The sequence below is a fragment of the Somniosus microcephalus genome, chromosome 12 (assembly GCF_052327205.1).
Source record: "Somniosus microcephalus isolate GS21.2 chromosome 12, FLI_Smic_1.0, whole genome shotgun sequence".
Classification (NCBI taxonomy): Eukaryota; Metazoa; Chordata; class Chondrichthyes; order Squaliformes; family Somniosidae; genus Somniosus; species Somniosus microcephalus.
This window is the reverse complement of record NC_140998.1, coordinates 108924552-108937913: the sequence shown is the minus strand read 5'-3', so window position 1 is coordinate 108937913 and position 13362 is coordinate 108924552. Positions and strand designations below refer to the sequence as shown.

General features: G+C 42.8%; 1 protein-coding gene across 1 annotated transcript in view; it reads left to right on the top strand.

Moving 5' to 3' along the window:
* Positions 1-13362, top strand: part of g2e3 (G2/M-phase specific E3 ubiquitin protein ligase) — a 105596-nt gene that overhangs the window by 52541 nt on the left and 39693 nt on the right. The window contains exons 5-7 of the mRNA XM_086003419.1: positions 5871-5995; positions 11986-12157; positions 13087-13193. Coding sequence (XP_085859545.1) covers positions 5871-5995; positions 11986-12157; positions 13087-13193 — 404 coding nt within the window. The remainder of the gene's footprint in view (positions 1-5870; positions 5996-11985; positions 12158-13086; positions 13194-13362) is intronic.

The following is a 13362-nucleotide window of genomic DNA, read 5'->3' as shown; positions in this document are numbered from 1 at the left end:
TTTTATCCAGAATTTTTAAAAATGTTCAAGAGCAAAACAAAGATTGGGGCTCTCACTTGGGGATAAGGTAGAACCTGAACTATCATGAATAAACTTCTTTTTTTTTAATTCTTTAAAACATTTCTTAATTGTAATTTTTTATCAGAATGGAGCAATTTGACACTCCACAAAATTAAAATTAGTTTTTCAGGGCCATAACGTTTTAGCAGTCAATACACTGTTAAAACCCCAGTTACACCTAATCCAACAAGGCCTAGCATTTAATGGGGTTTTCCGCAACAATATCACTGTTAAATACCCCAAGTTTTCGTCAGTTGCACTGATTTAATTGATTACACCGGTTGCTGGCTAATGGGGGTTGGGGGGGGGGGTCCACATCGCAGCCAGTGTCAAAGCAGTGAATGACCTGACTAACTTCAGGATTTCTGCGTTTAGATGTGCATGTGCTACATCCTGAAGTTGCGGTCAGTTTCAGAGGGTTACTGACTAGTTCACCGTTACTGTAAATTCCAACCCATTATTTTCCCTTTATGGAGCATAACTATAGTAAAATTTTTCCTTCCTCTGTGCAATACTTTAATCTGTCTGCATTAATTTACATCTACCATTGTTCATATTTTGTCCAACTTATTCTGTAATTTCTGAGCTGCCACCTCCAAATTCCACTGCGCCCCTGATGCGCCATCAGATCAGGACAGACAGTTTGTTCGCATCCGTTACGACCGCAGTGGAGGCAGTCAGGAATGCCTCGAAGCACATGAACCAGTGAGCAAACTTGGTGGAAGCGTCCGCTTCCCGACTGTCCAGGTCCAGGCATGCTGGTGTGAGGATCTTCTCCATTATAAAAAATTTAGTTAATAAAATTGATGCGCCATCAATTACTCAAAAGACTGAGGTTACGCGAGTAACAATCAGGCTTTTATTAACTAAAGAATGAAGGTCTAGTCTCGAGTGGTCGACCCGTCCAGAATACTAAGGGACTGGGAGGTAGTCACTTATATACCTGGAATAGTGGGAGGAGTCAGCCGAGGCATGTCCAGACCTGTACCTAGTGGAATACACATACACATACAGACAGGTATAACGGTGGTTTACCACAGCCTCCTAGTTTGGTATCATCTGCAAAACTTTGTATTGAGTTTCTGAATCTGTGCACACTGAACCCTGGGGCACCCCACTTTGTGGATATCTAGGTTCACAATGCTTTCCATGGTGCTCAAGTTTACTCTTGATAATCTATTCCATTAGTTTACATTGAATGGATCTGTAATTGGCTGTGTCTAATTCATAGCATTCCTTTCAATGTACCAGCTGAGATCCGCTATCTCAGCGCACTGATGGTCAGGTAAGGGATATGGTTGGGCTGCTATAGAATCATGGTTCTACATCTAACACCTCATTATGGAGTACAGACTATAGTTTTTGTCTCAGGGAATTTTGGTGCAAATAAGCTGCAACTCCTGTAGAGGGAGTCTTTAAGCTTAGTTATATGTCCATTTCTGCAATAGATTTTTCTATTTTTAAAAAAAGGTAATCACTTTAGTAATTGTTGGCATTGAAGTTTTTTTTCAAGCAGTTCTAACTGTAATTCTTTGGCATTTTCAGTAAATATTTTTGCTACCTGAGAATTTTTTTTACTGACAGCTGATTTCACCTATTTTGAAATCGAGAATTTTTTTGTAGTGAAACTGACCTAGATGTCAAATAAGTACATCCTTGGCCCAACTCTGGCTATTATGTGATTAAGAGAAAAATGAAGCCAATTCAGGATATTGCTCAGAACAAGCATTATCAATTTCAACATTCTTCATTTGTTCAGCTCTGTGTTCCATAGGTACAGTTAACCATCCATCACAGCAAGATTATCTATGTACCATATTCACAGCTGATGAAATGAATGGGGAACTTGACTTTAACATTTTAGTGCATCTCGTGGTGCCTGGCTAATTTAAGTGGATTATTGTTGGCATTAAAATAATCCCAATCAGAAGATCCATGCTATAGTCCCTCAAAGTTGACTAAATTCAAAAGAACTTAGTTTTATATAACGCTTTTATGTGGCAAGAACTCCCAAGGCACACCAGAGGCATGAGGAAAAAATGTTTTCGGAGACAAAAGGGAAAAATTAGATGGGGTGATCAAAAAGTTGGTCGAAGAGCTGGGTTTTAAGGAGCCTCTTGAAGGAAGAGGAGTAGTTGCAGAGGGGTTTAGAGAGGCAATTCCAAAGAGTGTGACCTAGGTAGCTGGATGCTACTCTGTCAGTGATGGGGTGAAAGGAGGGAGGAATGCATAAGAGGCCACAGTCAGAGGAACAGAGTTGGAGGCAATTAGAGATGATTGGGTGAGTCCACAAATGGGTTAAAACATAAAGATGAGAATTTTATATTTTGAGATACTGGGAACCTGTAGGTCAGTGAGGATTGGGGTGATTGGTAAAGGGGACTTGGTGTGAGAGAACTTTTATAGGCTGTAGAGCTTTGTGAGCTGAAGTTTATGGAGGGTAAAGGATAAGAGGCTGGCCAGGTGAGCATTGGTGTAATTGATTCTGGAAATGATAAAGCCATGGATGAGGGCTTTACCAGCAGAACGGTTATACTAGGGCGAAGGTGACAATGTTATGGAATTGTAAATAGGTGGTCTTTGTGATGGAGAGGATATGGGCTCAGAAGCTTAGTTCAAGGTCGAACCATATGCTGAGGTTGTGAACAGTCTGGATTAGTTTGAGACGGTGGCTGGGGAGGGGGAAAGAGTTGGTTGTGCGAATGTGGATTTTGTGGTGGGCCCCAAAGATTGATGGCTTCTGTCTTCCCATTGTTCAGCTGAGGAAGCTATGGCTTATCCAGGACTTGTGCCAGTCAAGCAGACTGACGGCACAGACGCATTGGAGAGGTCAAAAGAGGTGGTAGAACGCTTGAGCTGTGTGCTATCGGTGTGCATGTGGAAGCTGATTCTCTGCGTTTCATGTTGCCAAGGAGCAACATGTAGGTGAGGAAGAAGATGGAGCCAATGATAGATTCTTGGGCAACTTTGGAGGAGACGATGCATGGTAGGAAGAGAAGCCATTGCTGAAGATGCTCTGGCTACAATCGGATAGGATGGTTTCAGTGCTGTGGGAGGGGTAGGAACCTGATTGTAGGATTCACACAGGGATAGATGGGCACAGATCTGGGCAGTGACAGCACATTTAAGGAACTTTTGAGAGGAAAGGGAAGTTAGAGATGGGTGAGTAGTTAGTGTGGATGTAGAGGTCACGGATGGGTTTTATGAGGAGTGGGTGGTGATGGAGCTTTTGAAAAGGAGATGGAACAGTGCTTGAAAGGGTACCATTTACAATATCGGCTGATATTGGTGTCAAGGGAAATTTGATGGTCAGGAGTTTAGTGGGAGTTGGAGCAGTAGATCGATTTCAAGGATGAGATTAATTTGGAGAGGATTTGGCAGGGAAATAAGAGAAAACTGGATAGAAATTGGAGTTCAGAGCTAGAGTGGGAGGAGATTTGGCTTAATTTGAAAATGAGGGAGTAAGCAGCAGAAACAGCTAAATGGATAGTCTATCTTGGTGATGAAAAAATCCATGAATTCCTTGCAGTTGTTGGAGATTTGGGGCAGTGGGTGGGGGGGAAGTGGGTATAAAGAGCTTGGTAGGAGAGAAAGGCAACCTTGATCATCGCTCTCCAGGACAATCCTACAGCAATCGGAAATTTTGGCAAAGGAGAGTGTAGCTTGATGTCAAGCCCTATCTGCTGATGGATCACTAAGCCAATGTGTGCCAGTAACTCTCAGGTTTGTGCCCTTTTGACTTCAGGGAGCAAAGTTGAGGGTCATATCGGGGGAAACAGCAGGGATGAAAGACTGAAGGTTTTGCTCAGGGTGATTGCATTGAAGGTAACGGAGTGGTCCGGTAAATCAACAGCTGCTGAGATATGGTGGCAGAGAGACTAGGCAGTTTGAGTGCCAATAGAGTTAAGCAGCTGGAGTGAGAGTGTGTTTTGAGGAGTGAATGAGAAGGAAGAGGTTAGGGATATGTGGGTGGTGAGGGATTCAAGGAAGTGGTCAGAAATAGCCTTGGTGGTGATCAGAGCCACCAAAGTGGACAAGCTAAGGGAAATACTGCAGCCGAAGGTATAGTTGTGTCTATAGCTAGGGACATTTTACTATGTTAAAGGTGCTATATAAATGCAAGTTGTTTATTGGTAGGAGAGTTTATATGGCAGGAAAGGTTTAGAGAAAACAGTGAATTAAAAGGAAGAGAACAAGGGGAGCGGAGATGAAGATAAAATTGTCGAAGATAACATCATTTGGTGCAGAAGCTGAGGGAAGAAAGGACAGAGGATATCTTGGATAAAGTTTGGGGGAGCAGCACATGACGAGGATTTTAAAGGAGAGATAAGGGGTGAACCATGGTGAAGCACACAATAAGGTGCCATAGGACAAGGAGAAAAGGCTAGAGTGTGACATGGTGATGCGGGACCACACTGCCACTAGCAGTTTGAGTGGGGCAGATGGTAGAAATTATAGCAATGTAGGGAGGCTTTTGTAAGTACCAAGGTCTTGCCACCAAGTGTTGGTGAAAGCAATATGTACATTCTAAATCCGAGGTTTACAGTGACTGAATAAGATGCATTCAATTTTTATTATGCGAGATGGGATTTTTCCTCCCATTGTATAGATTGCATTCTGTGGGTCTATCCCTTTTTTTGTGAAAACTGCAAATCGGTGGTCTTGGTATTCATTTTGTCAACCTTTTCACTGGCTCGATCCATGCCCTGCCTCAGGCTGAACCAACCTCTGCGTTCTATCAACCGTGAGCTGAGCTTCCAACCCCTTATCCTCCCCATAACAACAACTGTCTTCCACCTCCATAACATTGTCCACCTCTGCTCCTGCTCAGCCCATTTGAAACAAACTTTTATCCATGGGTTTATCACCTCCAGACTTGACTATTCCAAAACTCTCCTAGCTGGCCCCTCTCACCTTCCACAGACTTCATCTCATCGAAAGCTTTGCTACCTGTAACCTATCCTGCACCATGTCCTACTTGCTCATCACTCCTTCCCTTGTTTACCTTCATTGGCTCCCGGTCCCTCAATTTCAAATTTGCATCCTTGTGTTTAATTCCCTTCATAACCTCACCCCCCACCCCACCTCACTTTCTACAGCCCCCCGAACTCTGACATACGCCTCTTGTGTACCCCCTCGCCCCACCGTTGGTGACCTTGTCTTCAGTCACCTAGGCCCCACACGTAGCAATTCTCCTCCTAAAACCTTCCCCGTCTCTACCTTCCTCTCCTTCGTCAGCACCTCTTTAAAACCCACCTCTGACCAAACTTTTGGTCACCCCTCGTAACGTCTCCTCCTTTGGCTCGCTGTCCATTTTTTTGACACTGCCTCTCTGAAGTGCTTTGGGGTGTTTTTCTACATTAAAGGTGCTATATCAATGCAAGTTCTTTAAATGTTGATTTAGATGGTACAGTGGATTTGAGCACACCCCTTTCTTTTATCTCTGGAACTTTGGGACGTCAAATTTAAGATGGTAGGTTGATAGAACGCCGAGGTTGGTTCAGCCAGAGGTATCTTCCCTCTGCTGCTTGTAAGGGATCGGAATAAAATTAGCTCATGTAAAACCACAGTATTTTTGTTCCAGAAACGTCTAAATTACAGCAATATGTGATTATTTGTTTTGGGAACTATAAGCATGTATCTAAACCATAGAATTTCTGGTAATATATTGTGAGCAGATATTTGTAATCTCAATGAATTTCTAACCTAGAGAGCGTTCTGTTTGAATTTCATATATCTTGTAAAGCTTGCAAAATATTTGAAGTTTTCAAAGTAGACATTAAATGCTTGATATCCAATTATTTTTGTAGAAATGTCGGGTGTGCAAGAAACGTGGCGCATCAATAGGCTGTGCCATTTCGAAATGCCCGAAGAGCTTTCATTTTCCTTGTGGTGTGGAGAGCCAATGTATTTTCCAGTTTACAGGACAGTATGCGTAAGTTCTTCGAACATATTTACAAAAGCATAGGTACTACAAAGTTTTGTAATCATCATGTGTATTCATTGCCGCTTCCCTTTTTCCCCTAACCCACCGGGCCAAACTTCACCTAAGGTTCACCCCTGAACTAGTGCCTTTCTCTAGTTACACTATATCCCATCACGCCCTCTCCGAGCTCACCTTGTTCATGAGACCCACCTCCTGCTCCCTCAACCCTATTCCCACCAAACTGCTGACCACTCAACGTCCCTTCCTGTCTCCCATGCTTGCTGTTATTGTTAATGGTTCCCTCTCCTCAGGTACTGTCCCCATCTCCTTTAAATCTGCTGTCATCATCCCTCTCAAAACAACACACCCTTGACCCCTCTGTCCTACCATCCCATTTCCAACTTCCCTTTCCTCTCCAGTCCTTGAACGTTTTGTCGCTTCCCAATTTTTGTCACTAACCATCTTTCCTGCAATTTGAATCCCTCCAATCATGTTTCCGCCCCTGCCACAGTGCCCAGACGGCTCTTAGTAAAGTCACAAATGACATCCTATGTGATTGTGACTGTGGGGATCTATCCCTCCTCATCCTTCCCGACCTGTCTGCAGCCTTTGACACAGTTGATCGCACCATCCTCCTCCAATGCCTCTCCTCCATCATCCAGCTGGGTGGGACTGCCCTTGCCTGGTTCCATTCTTATCTATCCAGTCATAGCCAGAGTCACCTGCAATGGCTTCTCTTCCCACTCCTGCACTGTTATCTCTGGAGTCCTCCAAAGGATCTATCCTTGGGGGGGCCCCCTCCTATTTCTCATCTACAGGAAACTTTGTGATATCCGGCACCGACAGGACCGAGCTGTTGCCGTCCCATCAAAACTGCCGGACAAACCAGCGCTAATGTTAAAACATACGGAGCTTTTGAGCTCCGTATCTAGCAACAAACCCTGCAGCTTCTAAACAGTCGGCCGTAGCTTGCAAGCGTCTCTGTAGCTAAGCAACAGCTTTAGCTAGACCTTGCAGAGCCTGACTGGTTGGGAAAAAAAAAGCAACGAAAAGAAAAAAAACTTACTGAACCGACTCCTGAATTTTGCCGGTGGATCGAGCATTCCGGACAGTTAACCTCCGGATAAACCAAAGTTTCCTGTACATGCTGCCCCTCGTTGACATCATCTGAAAACCCATCAGGTTCCACTTGTATGCTGACGACACCCAGCTCTACTTCACCACCACCTCACTTGACCTCTCCACTGTCTCTGGTTTGTCACGCTTCTTGTCTGACATCCAGTACTGGATGAGCAGTAATTTCCCTCAACTAAATATTGGGAAGACTGAAGCCATGGTCATTTGTCCTAATAGCTCCTTATGTGGCACGGTGATTTTTTTTGATAATGCTCCTGTGACGCATGTTTGGTCGTTTCACTGTTAAAGGTGCTATATAAATGCAAGTTGTTAAATTAGACATCCAAAAGAATAAATTAGCAATTCTTTTCTGTGGAAAAGCCTCTAGCTCAGTGCAGTCTTTTTTAATGAGTAGAAGGTAACTGCAACTTGCCATGTGCACAAGACCACCGACCAATAATAAAATGGTAATTATTTTATTTGTTCTCCGGCTGTGGGGGACACCGGCATGGCCGCATTTAGTGCCCATTCCTAGTTGCCTTAAGAAGGTGGTGATGGGCCTTCTTGAACTACTGCAGTCCTTGTGCTGATTGTCCTCCCACTGTGGAGTTAGGTAGGAAATCTTTGAATGCTGCCAATTTTGCTCATTGTAGTTAGCACTGGAGTTTTTCTGCTGTTATCAGCATAATTTTCTCTCCTGTAATAACAGATTCTACGTATGCCACATTGGTCTCTCTCAAAACTGCACCACTGAGTTTTGAAGATACTCCTAATTGAAATATTCTGTTGTCCCCCTTAAATATTGTGTTCATGCGCAGTGTGTAGGTGAATTGAACTTCTAGCTCATAAGCGACTCCCATAGTGAATATCTCTTAAATGAGGATTAGGTATCAATTTATTTGATTTAGAAGAAACAGCAGCCCATTAACTATCGGGAATGAGTCATTGAACTAGTATGAATATTTAGTTCCTGATTCTATGTAATAATTTTTTGGAAATTTCATTAGGATTTTTTCCTAGTAGAGAATGGACCATCTCCTGTGATTTATACATAGGCATTAGAGGTTTGCAGCAGCAATCTAGATTGACTGGACCTAAAATTCCCATCCCTGTGAAGAAGCTATACCTCCCCACAGCAAATCAGATTGATGCTGGGAGCTTATTTTGTGGTGAATAATGGACATGAACTTGTGTATTACCATTTTTGGTGCAGCATATTAGCATTCCAAAAAATTCCAGCAATTCTATATGCTTTTCCTTCTCCCAAAATTCCCATTGTGTTGCAGTTGATGGTCGTCACATAGGGGTTGAAATTGGTCTTGAGTGGTAGTGCAAAAGGGACAACAGTGACTTGGCAGCCCGTTTTATACTCTGCCGAATTTTATTTTCCATTGACTTCCATTTGTTATCGCCCATTTTGAGTTAATGCCCAAGACCAATTTCACACATTCTTTTTCAAACGTCAAAACTCCTTGGCTGCTTCATTCTTTCTTATAACCTTCAGGCTTTTAAAATCCAAGCTTGACATCACCTAATCACTCCTTCCTGATTTACTTTGTCTTCTCTGTTTAAGAACATAAGAAATAGGAGCAGGAGTAGGCCATACGGCCCCTCGAGCCTGCTCTGCCATTCAATAAGATCATGGCTGATCATCTACCTCATGTCCACTTTCCGGCACTATCCCCATATCCCTTGATTCCCTTAATATTCAAAAATCTATCGATCTCTGTCTTGAATATATTCCACAACTGAGCCTCCACAGCCTTCTGGGGTACGGAATTCCAGAGATTCACCACCCTCCGAGTGAAGAAATTTCTCCTCATCTCAGTTCTAATGGCCGACTCTTTATATTTGGTGGTGCCCTGCGCTGAAGTTTTACTTTTATTACAACATTTAAGACCTGCTGAAAGTGTCTAATTACAAATCTGTGATAGTGAAAAAAGAGTTGGCTGTTCTGGGTGCAGTTGTACTATATACTATGATAAATAAATATATTACTTGAGACATTTTAAATTTGTCTTCAGAACCTCCTTGATTAAATTATTACCTTGTAACTTCCTGGTAGCTGCTGATTTATGTGCAAATCGTATGTACTTACAGCATTGGATGTTTGTATTCTGTTCATTCTTGAAAATATATGATCCCACAATCAACGGATCAGATCAAAGCTTTGCAATCCTGCCACATCCAGTTGTGAATGGTGGTGGACCATTAAACATCTAACAGGAGGAGGCTCCTTGAATATCACATCCTCAATGATGGTGGAGCCCAGCACGTGAGTGCAAAAGACAAGGCTGAAGCGTTTGCAACCATCTTCAACCAGAAGTGCCAAGTGGATGATCCATATCGGCCTCCTGCTGAGGCCCCCACCATCACAGAAGCCAGTCTTCAGCCAATTCGATTCACTCCACATAATATCAAGAAACTGCTGAGCGCACTGCATACAGTAAAGCCTGTTGGCCCCAACAACATCCCGGCTGTCATGCTGAAGACTTGTGCTCCAGAACTAGCCGTGCCTTTAGCTAAGCTGTTCTAGTACAGCTATAACACTGGCATGTATCCGACAATGTGGAAAACTGCCCACAAAAAGCAAGACAAATCCAATCTGGCCAATTACCGCCCCATCAGTCTACTCTCAATCATCAGCAAAGTGATGGAAGATGTCATTGACAGTGCTATCAAGCCGCACTTACCAATAACCTGCTCACTGATGCCCAGTTTGTGTTCCGCCAAGACCACTCCACTCCAGACCTCATTACAGCCTTGGTCCAAACATGGAAAAAAGAACTAAATTCCAGAGGTGAGGTGAGAATGACTGCCCTTGACATCAAGGCAGTATTTGACCGAGTGTGGCATCAAGGAGCCCTAGTAAAACTGAAGTCAATGGGAATTGGGGGGGGAAACTCTCCTGGCTGGAGTCATACCTAGCACAAAGGAAGATGGTTGTGGTGGTTGGAGGTCAATCATCACAGCCCCAGGACATCGCTGCAGGAGTTACTCAAGTCAGTATCCTAGGCCCAACCATCTTCAGCTTCTTCATCAATGACCTTCCCCCCCCCCCCCATCATAAGATCAGAAGTGGGGATGTTCTCTGGTGACTGCACAGTGTTCAGTGCCATTCGCAACTCCTCAGATACTGCATGCGGACATGGACTGCTTCATTAAGACCTGGACGACGTTCAGGTTTGCGCTGATAAGTGGCAGGTAACATTCGTGCCACACAAGTGCCAGGCAATGACTATCTCCAACAAGCAAGCGTCTAACCATCGCTCCTTGACATTCAACGGCATTACCATCGCCAAATTCCCCCACCTTCAATATCCTGGGGGTCACCAGTGACCACAAGCTTAACTGGACCAGCCACATAAATACTGTGGCAGCAAGAGCAGGTCAGAGGCTAGGTATTCTGCGGCGAGTGTCTCCTCTCCTGACTCCCCAAAGCCTTTCCACCATCTACAAGGCAAAAATCAGGAGTGTGATGGAATACGCTCCACTTGCCTGGATGAGTACAGCTCCAGCAACACTCGAAGCTTGACACCATCAAGACACAGCAGCCCACTTGATTGGCACCCCATCGACCACCTTAAATATTCTTTCCCTCCACCACCGGCGTACCGTGTACCATCTACACGATGCACTGCAGCAACTCGCCAAGGTTTCTTCGGCAGCACCTCCCAAACCCGCGACCTCTACCATCTAGAAGGACAAGGGCAGCAGGCGCATGGGAACACCACCACCTGCAAATTCCCCTCCAAGTCACACACCATCCTGACTTGGAAATATATCGCCGTTCCTTTATCGTCGCTGGGTCAAAACCCTGGAACTCCCTCCCTAACAGCACTGTAGGAGTACCTTTACCACGGACTGCAGCGGTTCAAAAAGGCAGCTCACTGCCACCTTCTCAAGGGCAACTAGAGATAGGCAATAAATGCTGGCCTTGCCAGCGACAACCACATCCCATGAGCGAATATTTTTTTAAAAGTCATGCTTGCAATTCAGTCGTTTTTTTAAGACCATGAATCCTGCAGTTAATTTACCTTTGAATGCATTTCCCTCATTGCATTAGATCAACAACCTGTGATTGTCAGAATATCTCCTTTGTTCTCCACACATTCTGCACACTTGAAAAGAATTTACAACACAGAACCAGGCCATTTGACCCAACCAGTTGATCCAAAAGAGCAGTAGTCTTAATCCCATGTGCTCACCCTGTTCGCATCCTTTTATTTGCTTCAACCACAATCTCTAACACATTCGTAAATGTTCACATGGCCTCTGCTTCAATCACTAACTCTGGTAGTGCATTCCAGTTTCAACCTTGTTCAAAAATAAATGTATCAATAAGTTTCTCCTGCACTTTATCCTCTTAAAATTTAGTCAGTTATCTATGTCCTCTTCTAGATTCCACCCCCTCCCTCCAAATCACTGGAAATAGTCCATTTTTATTTACTGTGTCCTATCCCTTCATAATTTTAAAACAGCCCTGTCAAATCACCCCTTAATCTCCTGTTCTAACAAAAGCAGCCCAATTTTTCAAATCCGTCTTTGTATATCTTCTTACCAGGGAGCATCATAGTGAATCTGCGCTGTACTCTCAATTGCCTCAACATCCTTTCTACAGCGTGGAGCCCAAAAATGTAATCTGTACGCTAACTGTGATCTTACTAAGGTTTTATATCGATTCACTATTACATCTCAACTTTTATATTCTAATCATCTTGCTGTCAAACCCAGTATTTTATTAGCTTTCTTTATGGCCATAACCACTTGAGGTGCTGTATTTTACCATTTAACATTCTATACTAAGTTGTGGGAAATTGCTGAATCCTTTTTGCAAACTTTGTAAATTGTCTTAATAGTGTTCCTGTCCTTTAACTTTCCAGGTCTTATTGTTGGGACCACAGACCTGTGCAAAAGGTACCATGTGTATCTATATGGTCAGGTAGTTCTTACACATGTGCTGTCTGTTTAGAATCCATTGACCCAATTCCATCCTATGATGTTTTGAAGAGCCCTTGCTGTAAAAATACATGGTTTCACAGACAGTGTGTGCAGGTGAGTGAAGGTTAAAACTGAAATTCAATTCAATTTCGGGGATTAAGTTCAGTGTTCTGCCTCAAAATTATTCCAATACATCTTTCAGTTTTGAAAGCATTATAGTTGATTGGTGATTATTGGTCTCCAACATGAAATGGGTGCACACTATCAGGACCTGGTTACTTATATTCAGCTAAGTTTTTTTCTGAACCAAATCCTTTTCTTCAGTTATCTGTATTCCATATCTTTCTCTAGTACACTTATACTCTCACTTCCACCATCATTTTAAAACCAGTGCAAAATATTTAATATATCTGCCCTGCTTTCATCCTCTACATGCTCTCTTTAACCATTCTTTTCTTTTACATATTCTTAACATTCCTGTAAATATCTGCTAGCCTTTTTCATATTCCCTTTTTAGACCTTCTAATCCTCCTTTCCCTTCCACCACACACTATATTCATCATGATTATCTTTATTATTCACCCTAACTTTATCATATGCCTCCCATTAAGCTTCAATTTAGTTTTATCTCTATTTATCCACGGCATACTATTCTTTGGTGCACCCATTTTTTTGCCTTTTAAAAATGTATTTGTTCTGTACTCTATGCATTTTACATTTAAAGATTTCCCACTGCTGATCTGTGGACCTGCTTGTTAACTTTTCTGCCCAGTTAATTTGAGCCAAATCCTTTTTATTTTATTTTTTCAGTCCTGCACCCTTATCTTTGACTAGGCATTATCCTTTTCTATTCTTACATTATACCTAATGATGGTGTGCTTGCTGTTTCCCAGTTGTTCTCCTACTGTTATTTGCCCCAATGAACTACCAACAGTTTAGGAGGGTTTGCTTGAGATGGCACTGTCTAACAGAATGAGCGGTGACTACTTTCTCACTGTTTCAGTATTCGTTGGTAAATGTAGTTCTTTATTTCCTTTTTGTAGTATCAGGCACTGAGTGCTGGGGTGTTCTTCTTCAAGTGCACTATTTGCAGTAATAAGGATGAGTTCCAGAAGGAGATGTTACGAATGGGGATCCATGTTCCAGAAAAGTATGTGTATACCTATCAAAAGCTTATGTCGCTTTTATTAAATAAAATATATCTCCGCAATACTTTTTTTGAAATGTTAATTGGAGGCCTTTTTTTTTGTTCTGTTCTTCTGATACTGGAGGGAACTGGCTGAGAAGCGGTATTGAACCTGATTTTACGAAGTCACTGA